The sequence below is a fragment of the Lonchura striata genome, chromosome 6 (assembly GCF_046129695.1).
Source record: "Lonchura striata isolate bLonStr1 chromosome 6, bLonStr1.mat, whole genome shotgun sequence".
NCBI lineage: Eukaryota > Metazoa > Chordata > Aves > Passeriformes > Estrildidae > Lonchura > Lonchura striata.
The window spans coordinates 12,184,973-12,205,768 of record NC_134608.1 but is presented as its reverse complement, the minus strand read 5'-3'; the positions used below and the strand labels follow the sequence as shown (position 1 = coordinate 12,205,768).

The following is a 20,796-nucleotide window of genomic DNA, read 5'->3' as shown; positions in this document are numbered from 1 at the left end:
TACATGTTCATTTTACCTGTATGCTTAATAAAGTGTCCTTTATCTGTCCCTCTTTGTTGTCTTGCTTGTCTGGTAATAAGAGCCATCTTTGAGTAGATGAGACAAGGAGTTACATCTCTTCACCACACTTTGGCAGGTGCAGTATTGCCCATTAGAGGTGCTGCTTTGTCAGCTGTCACCAAAGTGATCCACAATCCCAACACCAGCTGAGATTCTGCTGGTAGCCCAGGGTTGTGCTGGATCCTCCCACAGCCTGACCGCTGCCGCTTGGCTTTGTGTTTATTTGTTTTTATTGGTGCTGAACTGTCAGACTTTAGCTCACAGCACACAGAACCACACGCAGCTGTCTCCAAGGCTGCTGGGGTGAGGGGTGGTGCCCAGGGATGTCTGGTTCATCCCACACCCAGGAGCAGTCCAGAGGCACTTGTCTGTACCTGCAGGTCAGCCCGGAGCCATCAGCCTCCATCCTTGGGGGCTCCAGCTGCTCACATCTAACGCTGGAGGCAGGGACAAAGCTGCCTGATGCTACAGCATTCAGGCCTTAATCTTGAAAGGACTCGTGCACATTCCTGACCTTATTACTGGGAGCAGCATCCTTGGTGCTTGTGAACCTAATGGCTGTTGTGCTGAGACCACTGACCGTGATAAATTTAAGTGTGTGTGCAAGTATTGAAGGGGTTGGGGTCTGATGGAGCAGTGAAGGATCTCTTCTTCATTTGAGGGCAGAACTCAGCAGGGGAAATTTCTAGCTTTTAGGAGGGGAGACAAAAGTTTTTCCTGTCCTCTCTATGGAAGTCCTCACCTTTAACATATACAAATAGGAATATAAGCATCTTGTTTAAAATGTCCCCCCTACCCCCAATGAACAATTATTATCTGAAAACCTGTCAGTAAGTTAAAAACAACTCCAGCCCTTGGGGGAGCAGAGGAGGTGAGCAGGTGGTACAAGGAGCAGGTTTGTTGGGAAAGAGTGTGGAGGGCTGGGACTGCCAGAGCCATCCCAGTGAGGCAGGTGAGGTGGGTCCTTCCCTTTCAGGGGTTCACAAGCAAAAGTGGAAATAAGAAGGGAACAGAAAGATGGTCAGTGTGTTTAGTGTAGCTGAAGAGTGTGTGTGTCTTACTGGGGGGTCCCTCAGGGCTTGTTGTATTGACCCCAGGGAATGCCTCCTCATTTTATATTCCTCAAGATGTGACCCAAGGGTGAGCTGCAAGGGTCTGCTTGTCTCTTCTGGCCTGGCTTGCTAAATAAAAATAGTGCTGGAACTGCATGACTGCAACTCTTTGCAGGAGCTCAAAAAACCTGAGCCAGCATACTATTTTAAAATTTCATGGTATTAAATATGAGAGTGTTACAGAAATAGCAGAGGGGACACTGAGCCAGCAAGCCAGGGAATGTGGAAACAAGTTTGTAAGAGCAATAAAGGCACACAAGGACATTCTCAAGCTATGAAGCGTGTTCAGAGGTGTGCAGGGTGAATGCCTTGCGTGTGTATTTAGATGTTACTGCTGTCCTGAGTACTGGTGCAGGTCTGCTTCAGTCAGTTCTCCCAGTTTCCAGCTGGCTCAGTCTCCTGAATCAGTTCCCCAGGGAGCTGTGTCAATGTCTGTAGCACCAGAGGGAGTGGCAGAGAAGGCTGTGATGCCCCACAACACTGCAGGACAGCCCAAGGGGACATGATGCTCCGTGTCTCACCCTCCTCGCAATGCTGATTTCATCCTTGCAGGAGCTCACATTTAGATTGCTGCATGGTCTCATTAACCCAGTGGTTTTCTAAGGACTTCCATGTTAAATTGCTAAAAGAATAGTCCTTTTTTCTGCTTTCTATGGTCTCCAGTCTTTGATCTCTTTGCCACTTTGTTCAAAGTCTGTCACTGCAACCTTAGTTGCACCCTGATGCCAGCTGTCATCTGTTGTTGCTATCAGGGTCTCCTCATCATCCTTTTGCTTCAGCTGTTTGGACACCTTTTGTGACCCTTCAAAGATGATAATCCTGAGTGGACACTGGAAAACAAACAACACGGCTGAAGGTTCCCTGAAAAAATATATAAAGGTATGCCTGGGTATTAAAGGTTAAGCTTGACCTTGCTAGAGCCCTTGTCTTTTATTTGAATGCAGTAGGATTATAATCTAATATCAATTTCCCTCTCTGATTCCCCAACACCCATCTCAGTATGATAGGCCTGAACTGCAGTTCACTTTCACAGATGGTACCTGCATCACAGAAAATATTAGATGACTGGTGCCCTAAATACGACAGAGTGCATTTGTCTACACATCTGTGTAGACAGAAAAATCTTTTTAATGGTAAAAAGCATAGTCACATAAGAGGAATGTGAAGGGAGTTTGCTAAAAGGCTCAGTGGTGACTTTTTAAGTGTTGGAGCAGGGTAAGCAAAATGAGAAGACCTTAAAACTGTGAATAAACATGGCAACTCAATTTAACATGTCTGCCTGAAGAAGCAGGCTTTTATGGTTTTTTTTTGTTATTTTATTACAAACAAGAACTTTGATAACTGCTGTGTTTTCCCAACAGTAAAAAACATGTCAAATATTTTTCTGACCTGCTATTTGAAAAATAACCACATCAAATGTTTCAGCTTCCTTGAGGATTGTCGCATTTTCCTTCAGGACATGCATTTCTCATGGCCCATCGACATCCATTCAGCCCTTGCAGTGCAGGAGGGTGAAGTGAAGACTCCCAGGGTCTGATTTTCTCTGCAGCCTCCAGGCACCAGAGGAACTTGAGTGAGGACAGAACCTTCATGGAGACTGAGCATGCAGCAGCCCTGGCAGTGTGTCCTCACTGGGGTACACAGCTTCGAGTACCCCTTTCCTGAGGTGAACTCACTGACAGCTCAAAACTGCTGATTATGGGGGGAGTTTTTGCAGCATCTCCTCAGGATTTTGCTGTCTCTCTCTATTCTAAAGCTGTCTGAGCAAGGATTTGAAGGAAAACTAATCCAAATCACCAAAAATGTGAATGTAAAGTAAATTAGGTAAAGGAAATCAAACCATTATATATATTATCTGATTCAGCCTTCATGTGACCTTAATTTGATTAAGTTTAATTCACATCACAGTAAATGATACCAAATATGAAAGAGGGTTGATTTAATTAATAATGAGTGTGTCTGCAGGGATCTAATGTGGTTTCATTCATTACAGAAATGTTAATTCAGATTACCTTTCTAGAGTTTTCTCATGCAGATAAACCTTACAGGACAGCTTATTAGTTAGGCCTAAACTAGTGTAATTGTGTGTTTATTCCCCCTTGGCTCTAGAAGGACTTTCCCACTGCTCTCCTCTTATGGTAATTCCATGAGCATTTTGTTGTGGGATGTTTTGTTAATCTGTTAATCCAGGCAAAGGAAATTCATCAGTTTTCTGTTGTCTTAGTCTCCTTTTCACCTGATTTGTGGCTGCATGGTGCTCCACAGGTGAAGACAGGAGTGTGAATGTCTGATCAAGGTGGAGAGGATGGGGACTCACTTCAGGTCAAGCCCTTTGTGCAAGAGACACCCTGCTTGCACCCACACTGCTGGGCTACTCAGCACATGGACAGAAGAAATGAGCTTTGCTGGAGTTGTCTGAAGTCACATACCACCAATTTTGATTTTCTTGGTGTTTAGGTACAACTGTGACGTATTTCTTGGCTTTGGCTTGTATTCCTTCCCTCTGGCTTTTTGTCTCCTTAGTGCCTCAGTAGTACTGAGCAGCATCACCCCAGGAGCTCATGCCCTCAATACACACAAGCTCTACTGACACACTTTCTGACTGCTTTTCTTCCTTTTCTGTTGGTGGCCTTGGAGTTCTGTATTTTTTTTTGCTGTATGATTATGAAGGGAATGGACACTCCATAATTGTGAAGATGGGGTAGCTGGAGTGGCTGAGACTTGCCAGTCTTTGTGAAGGGTTTTTTGTAAGGGTGGACTTTGTTTTCAAAGAATTGTGTGAACCAGTGCTGTGATTCAAGTGTAAAACTTGAACTGAAGCACCTGATCATTTTCAGCAATTTGCCAAGTTGAAAATACTGGAGAGACTTGAGGAGAGGAGTGGATGGTAAATATGAACTAGATGCAGCAAAGATCAGTAATTCCAAAGCTTGGGTTTTGTTTTTTTTTTTTTTCTTTATTTCTTTCTCTGAATAGGAATAATCTGGTATTTGAAGAACAGATAAATTCTCCAAAACATGTCCTGAACTTTAGCAAGAACCCTAACTTCGATGCAAAAGCCTCTGAACTTTGGAAAGTGAGGTGGAATAATGTTGTGCTTCAAAATTCACTTGAGGTCAGTCCCCAGAGTACTAGGAAATGCTGGCTGTTCCTGCTAGCATATTCACACCTTCTAGTTGGAGTTTGCACCAGGAATCACTCCCAAACAGTGGCCAGAGCAGTGCTGTCAGCCTTCAGCAGCTTCCTGGGATTATCTGGTTCATTCTCTCTGGAAACCAGGCTTTGAACCCCCGAGCTGTGCCCATCTCATCCTGTTGGAATATCAGCACACCAGACACATAAACAATGTGCCTCTTTGTGAGGCAATGAAAATCGATGGGGCTTTGAAAAGACATTCTCTTTAAAGTCATGGCCTTATTTGGGAACTTGCAAGAGGCTTGGCTGTCACAGGAGAATATTTTGGCTCCGTGACAGTTTTATTTTATATGGTTCTTCAGTGAGGAACCTCCTGGGTTTGTGCAGTGATAGCTTCCAAGTGTTGTGTGTCTTTTTTTACTCCTTCCCAGGAATATTTGCTTGAGAAGGAACCAATATGTTGGTCAAAAAAGGCCAAAGACCTTGTTTGACCTCTCTTGTCCAAAGTATGTAGGGGAAAAGTAGGTTTTCAAAGATAAAATGAAAAATTTCTGGTATTGCAGTATTCCTGAGCAAACTCACATGTTTTTATCATAATTTCTCTATACACTTTTTATTTCCCACTAATTGTTTGTTGAGTGCTGCCTTCTGTTTATGTAAGTAGGGGATTGTTTAGGAATAATCTGGTCTGACATCACACTTGTGATCCTTACACTCCTTGGGAACATTTCCTTTATGTCGCTAACACCTTGTGAGCTGTGGTGGGATAAAAGAGCCTGCATGATGATAAATAATAAACTGAAGGGAGAGTGTGAAAGACAGAAGCATTTTAGACTTGGAGTTGTTTGGGGAGAAAGAGAGAGCAGAGAGATTATCTCAGCAGCATTTTGAAAGGATTTCAGAGGAGAGAGTTGAAAGAGAAAGGGGAATTAGAGAAGAAAGGTGTGATTATAACCTAAAAATCACTGTGGCTGTTTCTGAATCCCCTGTCTATATGATATAGAGGTGGAATATAAAATTACTTCTGAGACTTAAGCTGTACAATTTAGTGAATTCTGAAGGAAGAAGGGCCCTCAGGCCAGGCTGATGTTGGAGACCTGGGGCACAATGGTGGGCATTGCCATGTGGAGCTGTCACACACAACATGGATGCCAGAAAGGTCACCCTCAAGCACCAACAATACTCTTAAATCATGATAGTTGTGGGGGAGGTTGAGAAGAGGGGGAAGAGGGTGAGGTCAGCACAGTCTGGCTGTGGGGCTGGTACCTATCCTTCAGATTTCGCTTCCTACAAAATTCCCTTCTGCCCAGGATATCGAATCCTCTTCTCGAGCATCCTTGTCAGGTTTCCCGTGACCTGTTCTTGCCATTCCTGAGCTTGTAGTGACCCAGCACACATTCCATCTCTTTTCTGCTCTGCCCAGAGCCTTTCTGTGCCTGAGGAGGTGGGGAGGCAGCTGCACAGGCTGGGTTCTGTTCCCACTGCAGTGACAGAGGGAATTTTTGGCTGGTGCTGGTGTGTCTTTGGGGAAAGGGGAGGGGGAGAGGGCAGAGGACCTGGAGCAGAAGCAACCTAAGGGTCCAGCACAGTACTAATGTCACTTAATATTGTGCATCTGATACCAGCCTGAGGTAGCAAAAGGGGCAGTGCCCATGGCAGTGGATGGGAAAGGAAGATTTGTGAAACTTGAGAGAGCTTGAGCTATTTGCAGCCAACGTGGGGAATGCATCCAGGAACGTGAGGCTGGAAGGAGCACGTGTCAGGCTGATGTGCAGTGCTCTGAGAGAGAAATGAGAGTTAAAAATGTTGAGGAACAGGGATTCTTATCTGTGTCTGGAAACTTAGAAGGAATTTCAGGAGAAAGGGGAATAATTTTTGGATAGTATTTGACTCTGATAGTTTGTGATAATTTCTCATTTTATGAACCCTGTGAACTGATTTCCAGAGCCTTGCTATTTCTGTCTTCCCTTTCAAGGTCATTGAGATGCACTGGTTACTCTGTAGCTTCATTCATTAGAAATTAGCCAAGCTGGGATTTGACTAGGATGTTTGTCTGGGATGACCTGAACCATTTGCTTCAGGAAGTCATTCATACTTGAAAAGACAAATGTATCTCATTTTAAAAGACAGGTCATGCTCACCTCTCTTTCCCTCCAAAGAAGAGGGGAGCAGGATTTGACTCATGAACAAATATTTTATACTTGAAGATACGAGCCAGTTGTCTGAAATGAATTGGTGCCCAGTTCCATTTCAAATGACCTGGCATATCCAAGTGCTGGATGTGGGGCTGATGGCCATGGCCAGAGCCCAGCTGGATGCCAGACACTGCACACATGCTAGGACCCCTGGGTTTGAACCCCAGGCAGTGCTGGGCAGGATGGCAGTGGGAAAAGGCAATGTTTCAGCTGTGGGCACTGCTGGGAGGGAAAAGCTTTTGTTTGCTGCAGTTTGCTGTGGGGTTTGGTGCACACATATGAGTCAGTGGAACTAGAGCCAGACCCTGTGATTGCAAAACCCACTCCTGATTTCTCCTTCTGTCCTTTCCTGGTCTTGGATGCCTCCTTTGTGCAGTTTTGGGATGGACAAAAGCGTATCCCATTGCTTTTCCCAAGGTTGTGACCTGACTGTGGGACAGATTGGATGTGCTCTGCGTGGCTTGCCTCTTAGTCTAGTCTAAGTGATGAAAAGGGCCCCCTCAGCACAGGTAGGGAGGCAATTGGTGTTGTACTAAGCTTGATTCATGGTAGTGTAAGGCAATTGGTACTACTGCTCCTTACTTGGCTGTAAAAATCCTACTAACTCCACCATAGGTAGTTAATCATGGTTGTATAGGATAAGTAGGCAATTTTTTTAAAGACAGAGTGAGAAAATGGGATCATTCAGTTGAGAAATGGTAAGCCATGCAGTTGTAGCTGGGAAAGTAGTGTGTGTGTGTGTGTGTGTGTGTGTGTGTGTGACCTCCTGCTCTGCTCCTCCTGCCAAGCTGTCCTGGTTTCTTCTGGCTGGGTCTTGAACAGAAGTGGTGGCTGGCCAGGGCTTAGGGCTGTTGGGACAGATCACAGTAATAGTTTGATTTGTTGAAGACTGGTTCAGACTGTGCATAGAGCAGAGGTCTGGGGTCTGGCAGACCCAAAATAAGAATTCAGACTTCAGCAGTAACTTGGCTACACAGTCCTGAAGCAAACAGGGGCTTTACTATCTCAGCCACCACCTTAGAAATCTTGTTCTTATTAGAGGAGATACAGGAAGGAGATGCATGGGAAATTCTGGGTATAGAATGCAAAAAAAGGCCCCCTAACATGAGGTCTCTGATAGTGTTTTGCATTTGAATTTTAGTGCTTGACCATTTGTTAGGAAATTGAATCTTCCTACTACCACTGGGAACTGGAGAACTGATGATGTTCAGATGATGTGGGGTCCTAAATGTTGCCTGGGTTCATGGATTGTATAAAGGCTTTTGCTGTGATGCAGTTTTGTAATTTTCATGCATTTGACTATAAAGAGTAACATGCAGCTTATGTTAAAAAGGTATTTTTGTGTTTATTTTGGCACATCCTTAAATTAAAGTGTCAGACATAATACTGTTTCATTGAAAAAGTCAGTGGACCCCTCCAATGAGTCTAACAGAAGCAGAAAAAGACCAGGAGCTGTGATATTTCTCAGCTTCTTAAACAAAAACAAACAAAAACCCCACAGGTTTTCAGTCTTCAGTCTTTCTTTATGTGAAGAACAAATGAGGGATAGAAACACAATGTTCATGGCAATATTTTGCAACATAAGCTTCCTGCTTTGGTTTTGATTTGCCATAGAGTATCATAAAACGTTTCTCCTCACTAGGTCTGGCTCATAAATGTTGGGTCTTACTGATGCTCTGCAAAGAGATTGGTAAAGTTGGTACATATCTATCACCTCTGCAGAGGTCAGCGTGGCCAAGCCACATGCATTTCAGAGAAAGGCCCCTCTGAGCTTCTCTTGGGTTGTAGAATATACTTGTGGCCACTCCTAACTTTCCTCCAGCCTTAAAGGAAGAAGGCAGTGTGAGGTCTTAACATTGTGGTCTAACTGTGTCAGTGGCTCTGGTTCAAGATGATCTACAATCTCCCTCCCCTGTGTGTGCTTTCCTTAGGGAGCAGGCATTGATAATAATTAAATTCCACAGGAGCTGTCACAAAAAGGAGAGGTTGTGGGAATGACCTGGTGCTGCCTGTGGAACATCTGCTGCAGCAGCCAGCCACACTTTGGGAACAAACTGTTGTGTGCCCAAGGGATGGGAAGGTCCTGACAGAACCAAAGAGCTGTGGAGGTTGGCAAGGACATCCAGAGATCATCAAGACCAAGCCTTGCTCATGACCTTGTCCTAAGCAGTTCTGAATATCTCCCAAGATGCTGGTGCCAGCCTTTCTAGGCAACCTGTGCCAATGTTTGAGTACTTATGGTAGAGAAGTTTCTTCTTATTTCTGAACTGAATTTCCTGTATTTCAAAATTTGTACCTATTGCCTCCTGTCCTGTCACCCCTGAGAAGAGCCTGACTGTCTTCTTTAGTCCCCCGCTGTGTATTTCTACAGAGTGTCTGTAAGGATGTGATGTCAAAAGCCTTACTGGAGGCAAGACTCCTTTGTGCAGAGTAAGCCAGAACCTGGCCAGGGTGACAGTGGTGTCACCTTCCTCTGGCTAGAGGCACAGCTCCACTGGCACCACACACTGGCAAGTCTCTCCTGCCAGCAGGGCCATTTGGGATAGTGTGCAAAAGTGCTGATGAGTGCACTTTTACCATGCTGTGGATGTGATGAGGATGTAATGAAGCCTTGGAGGAATCAGAACTTTGTTCTCATGGGAGTGAGGAAATGTTGTTCTGAAATTGCCACAGCTTAGGTCTGGTGCTGCTGTCAGAAGCTGTTTCTGAACAAAGAGTTCTATAGTGTGTGTGAATAATTCCTGCACATGTTTATTCTAACGTGTTTTGCATCAGATGCAAGGGAAGAAAAATCTGTGGGGTCCTTTTTACAGTTTTTTGTAGGAAGAAGAGGAAGAACACATGCTAATGTGATAGCAATGCAGCTCTGTTTTGGCAGATTCTCTACCAACAGCACCTTATACTGAATAACCCCACATGTAGCAGCTTTGCAGCACCTAAAGGGGAGCTGGAGAGGGACTTTTAATAAGGGTTTGTAATGACAGGCCAAGGGGGAATGGTTTCACATTGAAAGAGAGGATTAGGTTTAAGTTTAGATTAGGTATCAGGAAAAAGTTCTTTACTGTGAGTGTGGTGAGGCACTGGCACAGGTTGCCCAGAGAAGCTGGGGCTGCCCCATCCCTGGAAGTGTTCAAGGCCAGGTTGGATGGGGCTTGGAAGGACATGGTCTAGTCTGCAGCATTATTCAAATTTATCTGTGCTGAACTGAAAAAAAAAGATTGATAATTGTTTATCTAGGAAAAATAATACATTATTACCTTGCACTTCAAATTTGTATAGCCTTGTCCCTTTCCTTGGATGGGATTTTTTTTTTCAAATCAGTAGGTTCATGGAATGGTTTGGGTGGGAAGAGACCTTACAGACCATCTAGTTCCCATTTTTCCCATAATGACCTGCCATGGGCAGGGACACCTTCCACCAGATCAGCTTCATCCAGCCTGGCCTTGAACACTTCCAGGGACAAGATGTCCACAGCTTCTCTGAGCAACCTGTGGCAGTGCCTTGCCACCCCCACAGGAAAGAATTTCTTCCTAATATCTATTCTTAACTGGCCTTTCAGATTGAAGCAGTTCTCCCTTGTTCTGTCACCACATTTTATATGATTTTAAATAATTTCTCATAACCAGGAAGCAATACCCAAATCCTGGTCATATCAACTAACATTTGCAACCTATACAGACTGAATCTTAGTTTTTAGATGTTTGGTGGCTTGACCATATTTCTTCTTTTACTGATTGGAATTTATCTCATATATCTTTGCCTGTTGTTTACGTAAACTGCTTTTCCATTTTCAGCTTTCTATGGTGGTTAGCACCATACAGTCCTACACTTGACTGGATATTTCAGGCACTGTTGCAGTTGTCAATAACTTAATAATCCGTATGGAGCTTTTAGTGTTCACCCCAGCTGGCTGAGTTCTGTTAGATTGCTAGTTGTGACTTGGTGCTGTCCCCAGGGGCTGATAGAAAATCAGTAAGAACCCCATTCTCTCTGGTTCACTCCAGTGCATCTTCCCTAAAGCACTAGAATAAGGCAGATGAGGCTGTATGTGGCAAAACATCCCCTTTCAGCCCTGTGAGTTGCTGTGCACTGGTCTGCACCTGGTACAGGGTATCTGTTCATGAAAATGTTATGTGATACTCCCAGAATGATAAGAGTAAAGCTGTGGGAGAAGAGTATGGGGAAGATATCAGCCATCCTGTGATCAGGAATCTCAAACCCTGGATTTGAAAAGCATGAAGCATGCTTGGGCCAAAGTTGAGAGGGAAAAATTTTATTTTTTTCAATATTCATGGGCTGTGATAATTCCAAGATGTATAAATGAGGTAGGATTTTTTTGGTGAAGGTTGACATCAGAAAATCAAGCTTTTATGGTCAATCTGAAAACCTGAGAGTGAAAGAAGAAGCCTGAAGTATGTTGGATTTTCCTTGTGCATCAAAATTCACATTGTATTTTAATGCAACATATAATAGAAATACCATTGATAAAAGAAGGGGGAAAAAAAGTTCATTCTTGCCCCACCCATATTCCTCTTTAACAGCTGAAGTTTTGAGTCAATACTCCAATACTGAACACATCCTTGTTCTGTAAACTTAAGGGCACTGCAATTATTTTTACAATTTCTCCAGTACCTGAACAAACTAAGGTAGCCACTCCTTTTCTGTTTCAATAAACATTTAAAATCTTATTTTTTTAAGCTCAGGAAAGATGTTTGAATTCAGAGACAATCCTGTTGAAAGGAGATTTTTGAGTATATTCTGGGATGCTGCCTGTGATTGCTACATTTTCCTCTGTGCAGTAATTTTGGAGATGCAGTGAATGAACACTCATTAGATATGCTCTTGTTGGCTCATTTCCCTTCTTTTTGTTTTCTTCCTCATGAATTGAAGTGAATGCTGAATTTTTCAGCACAGTTGCAGGGTTTTTTTTAGTGTGGTCTGAATATTACTTCAGCATAATGGTAATGCAGGCTTAGTGACAGAAGTCCACTGTGTTAGTGGCTTTCTTCCTTTCTTGAGCAAGGGAATAAGTAGTTATTTCATTAAAATGTCTGTCTGTGATCAGATAATGTCACCAAGCATCTGGCAAAGGCTTTGGTGGAATTTCAGGTCAGGAGGACAAATACTGATACATTGATATGCTAAATAACAATAATGCAAGATGTTACACTTGAGGATATTGGGCTCTTAGCAGAGTAGCAGCATGAGGCCCTTGGATGGCAGTGAAATGCCAGATAAAACAAGAAATTTCACCATATCCTCTGCCTTGTTCTGGTTTGTCATACTTCCAGGCTTTTTTTGCATCCTTTGCTTTTTAGACAAGCTTTCACCAAGGATAACCACTTCTATTATCGTCTCTCTTGTTTGTTAGAGCCCAACATTAAAATTGCAAAGTGTTTCCCAAAACCTTCTGCTTGTCTTCAGTGGGAGGGACACTCAATGTCACATCTTTTTGGCCTCTGATCAGAAGGTGGGGTCTGGGTCCCACAGTTCTCATTATATAAATTATCCCACTCAATCTTTAGTAAATTCTTCTTTCATGTGACATAATTTCAGTTTCTGGTAAAGAGAGGGACATTTGTCATCAAATGTCTGGACTGGTTATACTGCCAGGAAGGGAATAAACAGCTTCTTGTGAAAAATGTCATTGCTGATTGTGGTTTCTGACATAATTTCTGTCTGCTTCTCAAGATCTTCAGTCTGGTTTATGGCACAGGAAGTTACAGCCTTGGTTAAAAGTTATAAGGAAGTATTACAGCCTTGCATTTATTTATGTGGCCTAATTTGGCCATTGCATGTGTTCATGTGACTTTCTGAAGCCCCTGTGTGTTCTGTTTGGTAAATTTTCATGCTGAGGCTCATTCATGTCTACAGGAGGACATGATGGTCTCAGATCTTACTATTGAATATGGGAATCCTAGTAATTAATGAATCAGAATTGAGACTATTGGTTGTTTCACATGACAGAAGTCCTGCTGTTTCTGTGTGTAATGCTGTCAGCTGTTGTGAAAGTGCTAGCCAAGAAAAAAAAAAGTTAAAATGTTATCCCAATGAAACCTTTCAACAGCTGACCTCTACTGTATATGAAAACTTTGTGGAGGATGTTTGCTTTTCTAGTCCTTCACAGTGAACCCACTGATGACAGAAGCCTTGACTTGAACAGTTAACTATTTCATTGCATTGTGGCTGTTGAGAAACTGCAGAAATTGGAAGACTCAATAGTGATTCTGTCAAGTTTGTTTCAAGAAGAATGCTTAGGGGAAGCAGTATGTTTGCTCTTAATTCTGTAGAATGGTTTTATTTTAAATAAACACCATAAAAAAGAAGCATGTTTTAAGTGAAAACTAGCCCTTTTCTACTTGATTCAAGCTAGAGAAAGATTGTGGTGAGCGAGAAAAGAGAAGCTCAGAATTCTGTCCTTCCTCCATGAGGGATGTTGGCTAGCTCTGAAGGTATAAAACTATTTCCTACAAGGTCAGGAGCAGAAAAATTGCTTGCAAGGGGTACCTCTCCCGTGCCCAGCTGCTTGGGTGCTGTATACAGTGAGCATACTTGTGGTGAAGTCAGCCTAAATATGGCAGGCGGCTTCTTCTGACGGCTGCGTTGTTCTTTTCTCTGCCAATTTTAATCTTTTATTAGGCTGTAGCCAGAATCACCTACCTTGCAGTCCTTCTCTTGCTGGATGCTTGTGGAAGAATTAATTTCTGTCAGATGGTGTGACTGCATGTGTTTTAGTGTTCCTACGGCGTGCCTTTATTGTCACTTAACACTATCACATTTGTTTAAAGGAAATAAAATGAAACCCAAGGTCACTACTACATTAAAATCACTATGTCTCAAATTAATGTGACTTTTTTTTTTTTTGTTTGTTTGTTTCCAGTGCTGGGGTTTTTTTGCCATGAGTGCCTTTTCCTTTCATCCCAGCCCTTTTTGCCTGTATTTCTCAGAGCCATGAGGTCAGATGCCACAGTTACCATGGCCTGGACCCAATCACTGTGTCTAGGAGATGTGGCAGTCTGTACCCTGTGGATGCTTTTCCAGTCTCCAAATCCCACAGCTCAGTGGGACAGCCATTGCCTTAGAGCATGTAAATCTCAGGAGCTGTAGTTTGGTTTGGCTATTTCAGACTCCAGCCAAAATCCTCCTTGTGTTTCCTTGTGCTAGAAACCAGCCCTAGCAGTAAAAGAGGCAAGTCAAGGAGGGGGGCAGCCCCAGAGGTAGCTTTGAATTTGCTGTCTCCCTGCGACTTTCCCATGCAGCATATTCTCCCACAGCCTCGTTCTCTCTTCTTCCCAGGGCTGGGGTTGATTTCCCAGGATTAGAATCTCCCTCATTTCCAGGAGCCCTCACCTTTCACCTTCTCTCCAGCCAGCAGGCAGTGCTGGGTGGCCGCAGGCTGTGGTGGCTGATGCTGAGGCTGGCGCAGCGTGCCCGGCCCCGGGGTTCAACCTCCCATCCCGCCGCTGACCTGGCCGCCGGGCAGAGCCCCTGCAGCCTCACAGCTAACACCCGTGCAGTCCCTCAGCAAACGGGCGATGGGGTGCGACTCCCGCATGTCCAGAATTCCCACGGGATTGCTGCGGGGGTGGAGAGCTCTGGCTGCCGCCGTCGGGGTGCGTTCCCCGGCGCGGTGCGCAGTGTTCGCTCCAGCTCCGCACGCCCGGCTGCCGGGCCGGTGTTTCCGAGGCGCGGCCGTGCCGTGCCTGGCCGAGCCGCTCCGGAGCGCGGCCGGGGCTCCCCCGAGCCCGGCGTGCCCCGTGCCTCCCGCTGCCCCGGGCCTGGCTTTTGGCGGCCGTGTCGCCGGGCTTGTCCCCGCGTGTCGCCCCCGGGGTGCGCAGCGGATGCTCTGCCCCCTGCGCTGGCTGCGCTGTTGCCATGGAGATTGCGTGCGCTGTTGCTAGGCAGCTGAAGCATCCTCGCCTGCACACCGCAATGCCACGAAATGCTCAACTTTCCTCATGCCCATCTCCCTTCTGTGATCTCGCAGATATGACTCCTTTGGCTCTTATCCCACTTCATTCACTTGCACTGCTGCGATTTCTTGGTGTTAACCCTGTAAACCCTAGAAAGCCCGCACGGCCCTGCAAATAGGGTTTATGGCAATGAGTTCAGGGCTGAAGGAGTTAAAGTGGTTGGGAATAGACTACAGAGGAAATGATTTCTAGCAGATAAACTACTTTAAATGTTCTGGCATTCATGGAAGGGGAGGTTTGTGGATGGAGTCTTTTGTTCCATCACTGATGGTTTAGATGAATAAAAACAGACTAAAATACCGCTACAAGGTAAGAAAATCAGCTTGAATGGGCCTAATTAATCTCTTCTGTTACGATATATATTTAGTTTTTTATTATCCTCTGCTTGTGCTTGTTGATTTTGATGTAGCATGTGAATGATAATTTAGCGATGAAGCCTGTCGTGTACCATATTTGACTTATTTGGCTTGAATAATAAAGATATCAGCCTGTATTCTTGGAGTATACTGCATTAATCAGACTTGCAGGAATGATCACATGGTACTCTATCGCCTTTTCCTGTTAGCTGCTGCTTGTCAGCAGCTGGCTGAGCTGTAGGCTGCAGGCCAGTATCTGCATACCCTTTCTCCTCAGAATATTCCAAATATACTGTCTCGTCATTATGCATTTTGCTGCAGTTTGACAAACTAAATGGTCCTCTGCACGTTAAGAAGATTATTTTAAATTTCAGAGCTTTTGTGTAGTTGCTAGGCCATGTATGCATTTGAAGAATTCAGGTAGGCTCTCTGTTTTATACATCAGTGTGCTTGGTTTTTGTTCTCACAAGGTTTTTGCTGTGTAATGTCAGTCAGCTCTACAGTTAGTTCGTCAATGTGCAGATATTTATTGTGTTTTAGAATCTCTACCCTGTGCATGGGGAGAAGTGCTTGAAGGGTTCGTTGCAGGTAACGGTAGCTTAACTGCATGATGAAGTGCAAAGCTGGGTAATTGATTATATCTTGCACAAATTTCATAGCCATGCAGCCAGAAGCAGCGAGTACAGGGTAGTTATAAATATAAACCAGAAACTGTTCTCTTTAAAAGGGTCTTTGCTATTTTTAGTCCTGGAGAATCTGACAGATGCTCCTCCAAGATAAAATACTGATGGTGATAGAGAAGAGAAAATTGATGCTTGGATTGTACATAGGATTATATTTTATATGCTGCTGCAGAGTATACATGTCTTTTTCATAACCTTGTAGCTGCAGAATTACTTATGAATTATATTTAAAATAAGAATATTGTTTAGTTTGATGGGGTTGGTTTGTAGCTTGCAAACATTTGAGCAACTGTGATTGCTAGAATATAAAATTAGCACTTTTTATTTGATATTGGTTCTGCTCGGTATTGCCTCTGCCCCCTCTCCTCCTCCATCCCCACCCCCAGTATAACTCCATCCTTATGCAAGTATTGAAGTCTATTAAAACCCCAACAGATATTTGAAGACATGAAACAGAATTTCTACACTCACTAACAGACAGTAATTTTCCTATGCAGTTTGGGACTTGAAAATTTCTGGTCAGTAGTTGTGGGGTGGGGAGTGTCTCACTTTTTGTAAAAATTTTTTTTGCTTAATGTGTTCAGTTGTTATAACTTGTGTAATGAAAATTGTCCAGATAAAATGGTGACAACATTGAAACAGCACTAGGCATCACATTGTGATACGTTTGTGTACTGTTATTATAATGCATCTTAAAATTAATCTTTCTTTTTGATTCAAAAAAATGGATTGTTTGACCAAGTATGTAACTAGAGGAGATGATGGATTCTCTTTCTAAACACAATGAGCATTCTTTATCAAAAACCTTAAAATGAAACTTTCTACCCTCAGATTAGATATTTTTAAGATTATTTCTGCCTTTTGTTAGGCAAATATATTGGCAATTTCCATTATTTTGTCACTTGCTGCTCAGTTCTGTTTTTGAGTGGTGGCAAAAGCGGCAAAAGCAGGTACAGGACACCCCCTCTCCCCAAAATGTTCTGATTCTAGCTGCAAGGGCTGAGGAGATCCAGGCTGACTGTGTATATTCCTGCTGCTGTGAAATGCAGCATGAATGCTGTCTGAGGGGAAAGATTTTACTAGAAGACTAGATAATGCTGTGTAACTGCTGTTGTCAGGGCTGTCAGGAGATGCTTGGAATCTTGACATTGCTGATTGTTGGCAGTAAATTAAGGTGAATTGTGCCCCAAACTTACTGTGAAACTTACTGTGCCCATGGAGTTGTTTGTATTTCTGCCAGTTCGTTGGGTCCTGTTCTTAACTGAGTGAAATTTTCAATAAATCTCCAATGAGAAAAAAAAAAAAAAAAAAAAAAAAAGGATGCTTTTAAAATTTTGCTTTTAAATTCTTAGCTGTCTTTCAGTGGCTTTCCTAGACATCTTGGGCTAGAAAGGCACCTACTTTTATGGCAGGAATGGTCAAATGCTGATTACACACCCATTAGGCTTATTAAATTATGTGTCATCCTCTCTTGGACTTGACTTGAAAATAGTATTAACATTTGATGTGCAGACTGCTAGACATTTTCTTTTAAGTGTTGCACTGGTAGGGCTGGTGTTTATGTATAGCAGCATTTAAATGGCATTTATTTTATTAGGAATTTCTGTGGTGTTTTGTTGAGGTTGCATCTTCATGTTGATGGGGTTTTTTTAATAGTATGATTATTCTCGTGCCTGTGGCTATTTTAGATTTTGATGGCATCAAAACAAATCTTGCAAGATAAAGATTTAAAAGATGTCTAGTTGAGCAGTGGGGTGGAAGCCTCCCTGCCAGGGGCTCCTGGAAGCAAAGTGGCTGTAGCAGCAGAGGGAACTCTTCTCTGGCCTAAGGCCCCCAGCTCCAGGGTTGCCCCACTCTCGTCCAAAGGTCCCCATCTTCCATGTGCACAAAACACAGGCTTGCACTCATCTCTCACCTTGGCCTTAACCTGAAGTGGATGCTCACGTGTGTGTTGGAGCAGCAGGGCTGTTCCATCCTCCAGTGCACCCACAGGCCTTGAGTACCCAGGTGTCCCCAGATGTGGGGAGCCCAGTGGTGCCTTCTTATGCAGACACAACCATGACATCTTTCTGTGTTACTCTGCTGGCTTTTTTCTGTCTCCACACTGGCTTTTCAAGACCTGCAGGACTCTCCAGATGGGTGGTGTGGGCTGTGGCACCCTGAGCCTATGCCAAGAGGCATCACTGCAGTCAGGCCACCCAAGTTCCCCTCTGACTTCATTTTGATGCAGCCATCTTCACTTCCCTGGTGAAATGGTGCCAAGTTATTTTTGTGAAGTGTTAAACAGCTGCTGGACCTCTCTGAAGAATTGTCTCACTTAAAGACTAGAAGTGACTCTGGTGTACTGTTTGTGAAAAACTTCGTAAAGCCCTTTGGGATGATATCTTTCCTATGTGGTTACTGGCTGGATGAAGAGAGACTTAAGCCTCTGACAAAACAGGGAGTAAATCCATAGAATAATCTTACAGCTTCTTGTATAGCCAAGCTTGGTTTATCTTCCTTTTGGAAAGAACCTAATATCCCCTGAAAAACTTTGCTTTTAAAGCAGGGTTAATGGAGCTAAGCCCCTTCTCAGTCCATATGGGCTTCTGATTTCTGTGTGCTGTGGGTTGGGCTCTTTTTATTGCTGATTCCTGCGCTGTCTTCATAAAATCCCAAAGATCGCATATAATGGGTTATAATTGGAGGCAGGATTGTTCCTAAGCCGTGCTTTTATGATCTGCTGTAAGATGACTGTGCACGTGAAGCCATCAGGAGGATGCACTTGGCCACGAGCAGTACTCCTCATTTGGTATCTTCCGCCCAGATTTAGCTCTCTAGTGGCAGAGCACAAATGCATTTGCTCTTCTTTTGTTGCTATGCCTTTATCTTGCTGGGATATTACTTGGTATTCTTCGCAGTGAGCTGGTGTCTGTCTATTTCTGCTACACCGCCCACCACAGCAGCGCAGTATTTTTAACTACATCTCCTATTCCCTCATCCAACGAGCAAAGCTGAGAACGCTACAGGAAGGAAGATGTGAGCTGGCTCTGAGCAGAGGAACTGAAACCCACCGGTGAATAGAAAGCAGAGCTCAGAATGAACGTAGAGCATTTGGGTGCCATGGTGCATGGAGAGCTTCTCACCCGCTGATCCCAAAGCAGCAGCAGCATTGGAAGATGTCATTGGGTTTATTGTACCGACAAGAATTCAATGGCTGAGTTTAGCTGCACAATTGGATCGGCGCACAGGAATTCTGATGTTTAAGCTGCATTTGCTGCTGCCAAGCAAAAAAAAAAAAAAAAAAAAAAAAACCTGAATGCACCACATTAGTGAAGAATTTTGGTTTTAACATGATTCTCCAAAAATGAATTCTGGTGGCAGGTGCCCATCAATTGCCTGCTCTGACTTTGAGTGCAGCATTCTCCTCTCTGTGGTGACCAGCAAAAGGACACAAAGAAACGGAGTGAAGCTGCATCAGGGGAAGTTCACACTGGACTTTAAGAAAACATTCTTCACTGAGAGGGTGATGGGTCGCTGGAACAGTTCCCCAGGGAACTGGTCACTGCACCAAACCTGTCAGAGTTCAAGGAGTGCCTGGACAATGCTCTTAGTCATATGGTTTAGTTTTTGGTAGTCCTGCAAGAGCAGGAAATTTGACTCAGTGATACTTACGGTTCCCTTCTAACATGAGATATTCTATGATTCTGTAATTTTACTGATGGCAATTTAGGTATCTTTGGGGTACCTGGCATGTTTATTAAAGAACTGTATAAAGGACAAGTATGAGCATTTTCTAAAGATGGATATTACAGTAAAAGGCACATGACTTTTCCTTCACCAAAAAGCAGTAAGATGATTTATCAAAGGGACTAAAGGCTGGTGCTATGAAGGGATGCAGGCCTGTCTCCAGTAGCTTTTCCTGCTGAAAATTTCTAAGAAGGAGGCCATTTAAATAATCCAAATTTTCAGAAGTGACACTGCAGTTTGAATAGCCAAACAGCTTTGGGAAGCTGTAGGTGAGGTGACAGCCAGCATGGCTTCACTAAGCCATTTGTCCCTGACAAATGTGGAAGCCTTCTGCAGTGATGTTACAGTGTTGGTGGGTAAGGGAGCAGCGACTGCATCATCTGCCTCGATTTGTGCCAAATGTTTGACACTGTCCTGCTCAACACCCTTGACTCTAAACTGGAGAGGTATGGATTTGACAGATGGACAACTTGAGGGATGAGAAATTGGCTGGATGGTCACACTCAAAGAGCTGTGGTCAACAGCCTGATGTGAGAGTGGACACCAGTGCTGAGCGATGTGTGGCACTCTCAGGGGTCAGTGTTGGGGTTGGCACTGTTCACATATTTGTTGGCAGCATGGACAGGGGGATTGAGCACACCCTCAGCAGGTTTGCCAGTGACACCAAGCTGTGTGGTGAGACAGCACACTGGAGGGAAGGGACCTTGACACACTTGAGAAGTGGGTCCATGTGAACCTTATGAAGGTCAGCAAGGTCCTACACCTGGTTCAGGGCAATACCAAGAACATGGAAAGTGTCCATGGCAGGGAGATTGGAACTAGATTATCTTTAAGGTCTCTTCCAACTGAAACCATTCTCTGATTCTATGACAATAGAAAAGGATTCCTGTTCCTTGCTGCAAGAAATATGATCATCTTGATGAGTGAGAAGTATCAGGGGAGTTGCTACTGAAGTGTAGCTTCTGTGTAGAGGTGTAATGGGATTGCAGCACTACAGAGAAGGGGAACAAATTGTTGTTCCAAGTTGGTGACTCTGACCTTCCAGGTTAGAGGGAGCAGCTAGTGAGAAACACACCAAATGGTGTAGTTAATCTTTTCTGACAAGAGGGGAAAAATTTGAGGAGTAATTGTTTCTGAGTTCAAAAGGTGTTAAAATTAAAGGGAGAAAGCAGGTTTAAAAAGGAGAAAACTCAAGGATGGTATCTTGGCAGACCATAATTAGTTGCAGGATCTTCTGACCTGCATGGCTGAACTCTCCAATTGTATATCATCTTCAAAATGTCCTGTAGGTGCTTAATAAATAACCACAAATGTGTGAGCCTGGAAGCTGCAGGCTGGCCAAGTCTCTGCTTGCTCAATGCTCTCTCTGCAATAGAGTGCCCACCAGTGAACCAGCTGCTTATGTTCCTCCTTGCTGTCACACAAGGATACCTGCAAATTCACAGAATCGTGGAATGGTTTGGGCTGGAAGGGACCTTAAAGACCAACTAGTTCCAACCCCTCAGCCATGGGCAGGGACACCTCCCACTAGACCAGGTTACTTAAAACAACAT

At 43.9% G+C, this 20,796-nt stretch overlaps 1 protein-coding gene across 6 annotated transcripts in view; it reads left to right on the top strand.

The window, feature by feature from the left end:
* The window catches only part of EVL (Enah/Vasp-like), a 138,335-nt gene that overhangs the window by 8,485 nt on the left and 109,054 nt on the right, over positions 1-20,796 (top strand). The window contains exon 1 of one of the 6 annotated variants that reach the window (XM_021549710.3): positions 14,437-14,784. The exons of 1 other annotated variant lie outside the window; for it this stretch is intronic. Coding sequence is in view for 4 of the 5 variants with exons in the window: in XM_021549712.3 (XP_021405387.1) it covers positions 15,229-15,251 (23 nt within the window). In the remaining variant the exon portion in view is untranslated. Of the gene's footprint in view, positions 1-14,436; positions 14,785-15,028; positions 15,252-20,796 lie in introns of those variants that run through there. 4 more of the 6 variants (XM_021549712.3, XM_021549713.3, XM_021549707.2 and 1 more) reach the window with 4 other exon arrangements.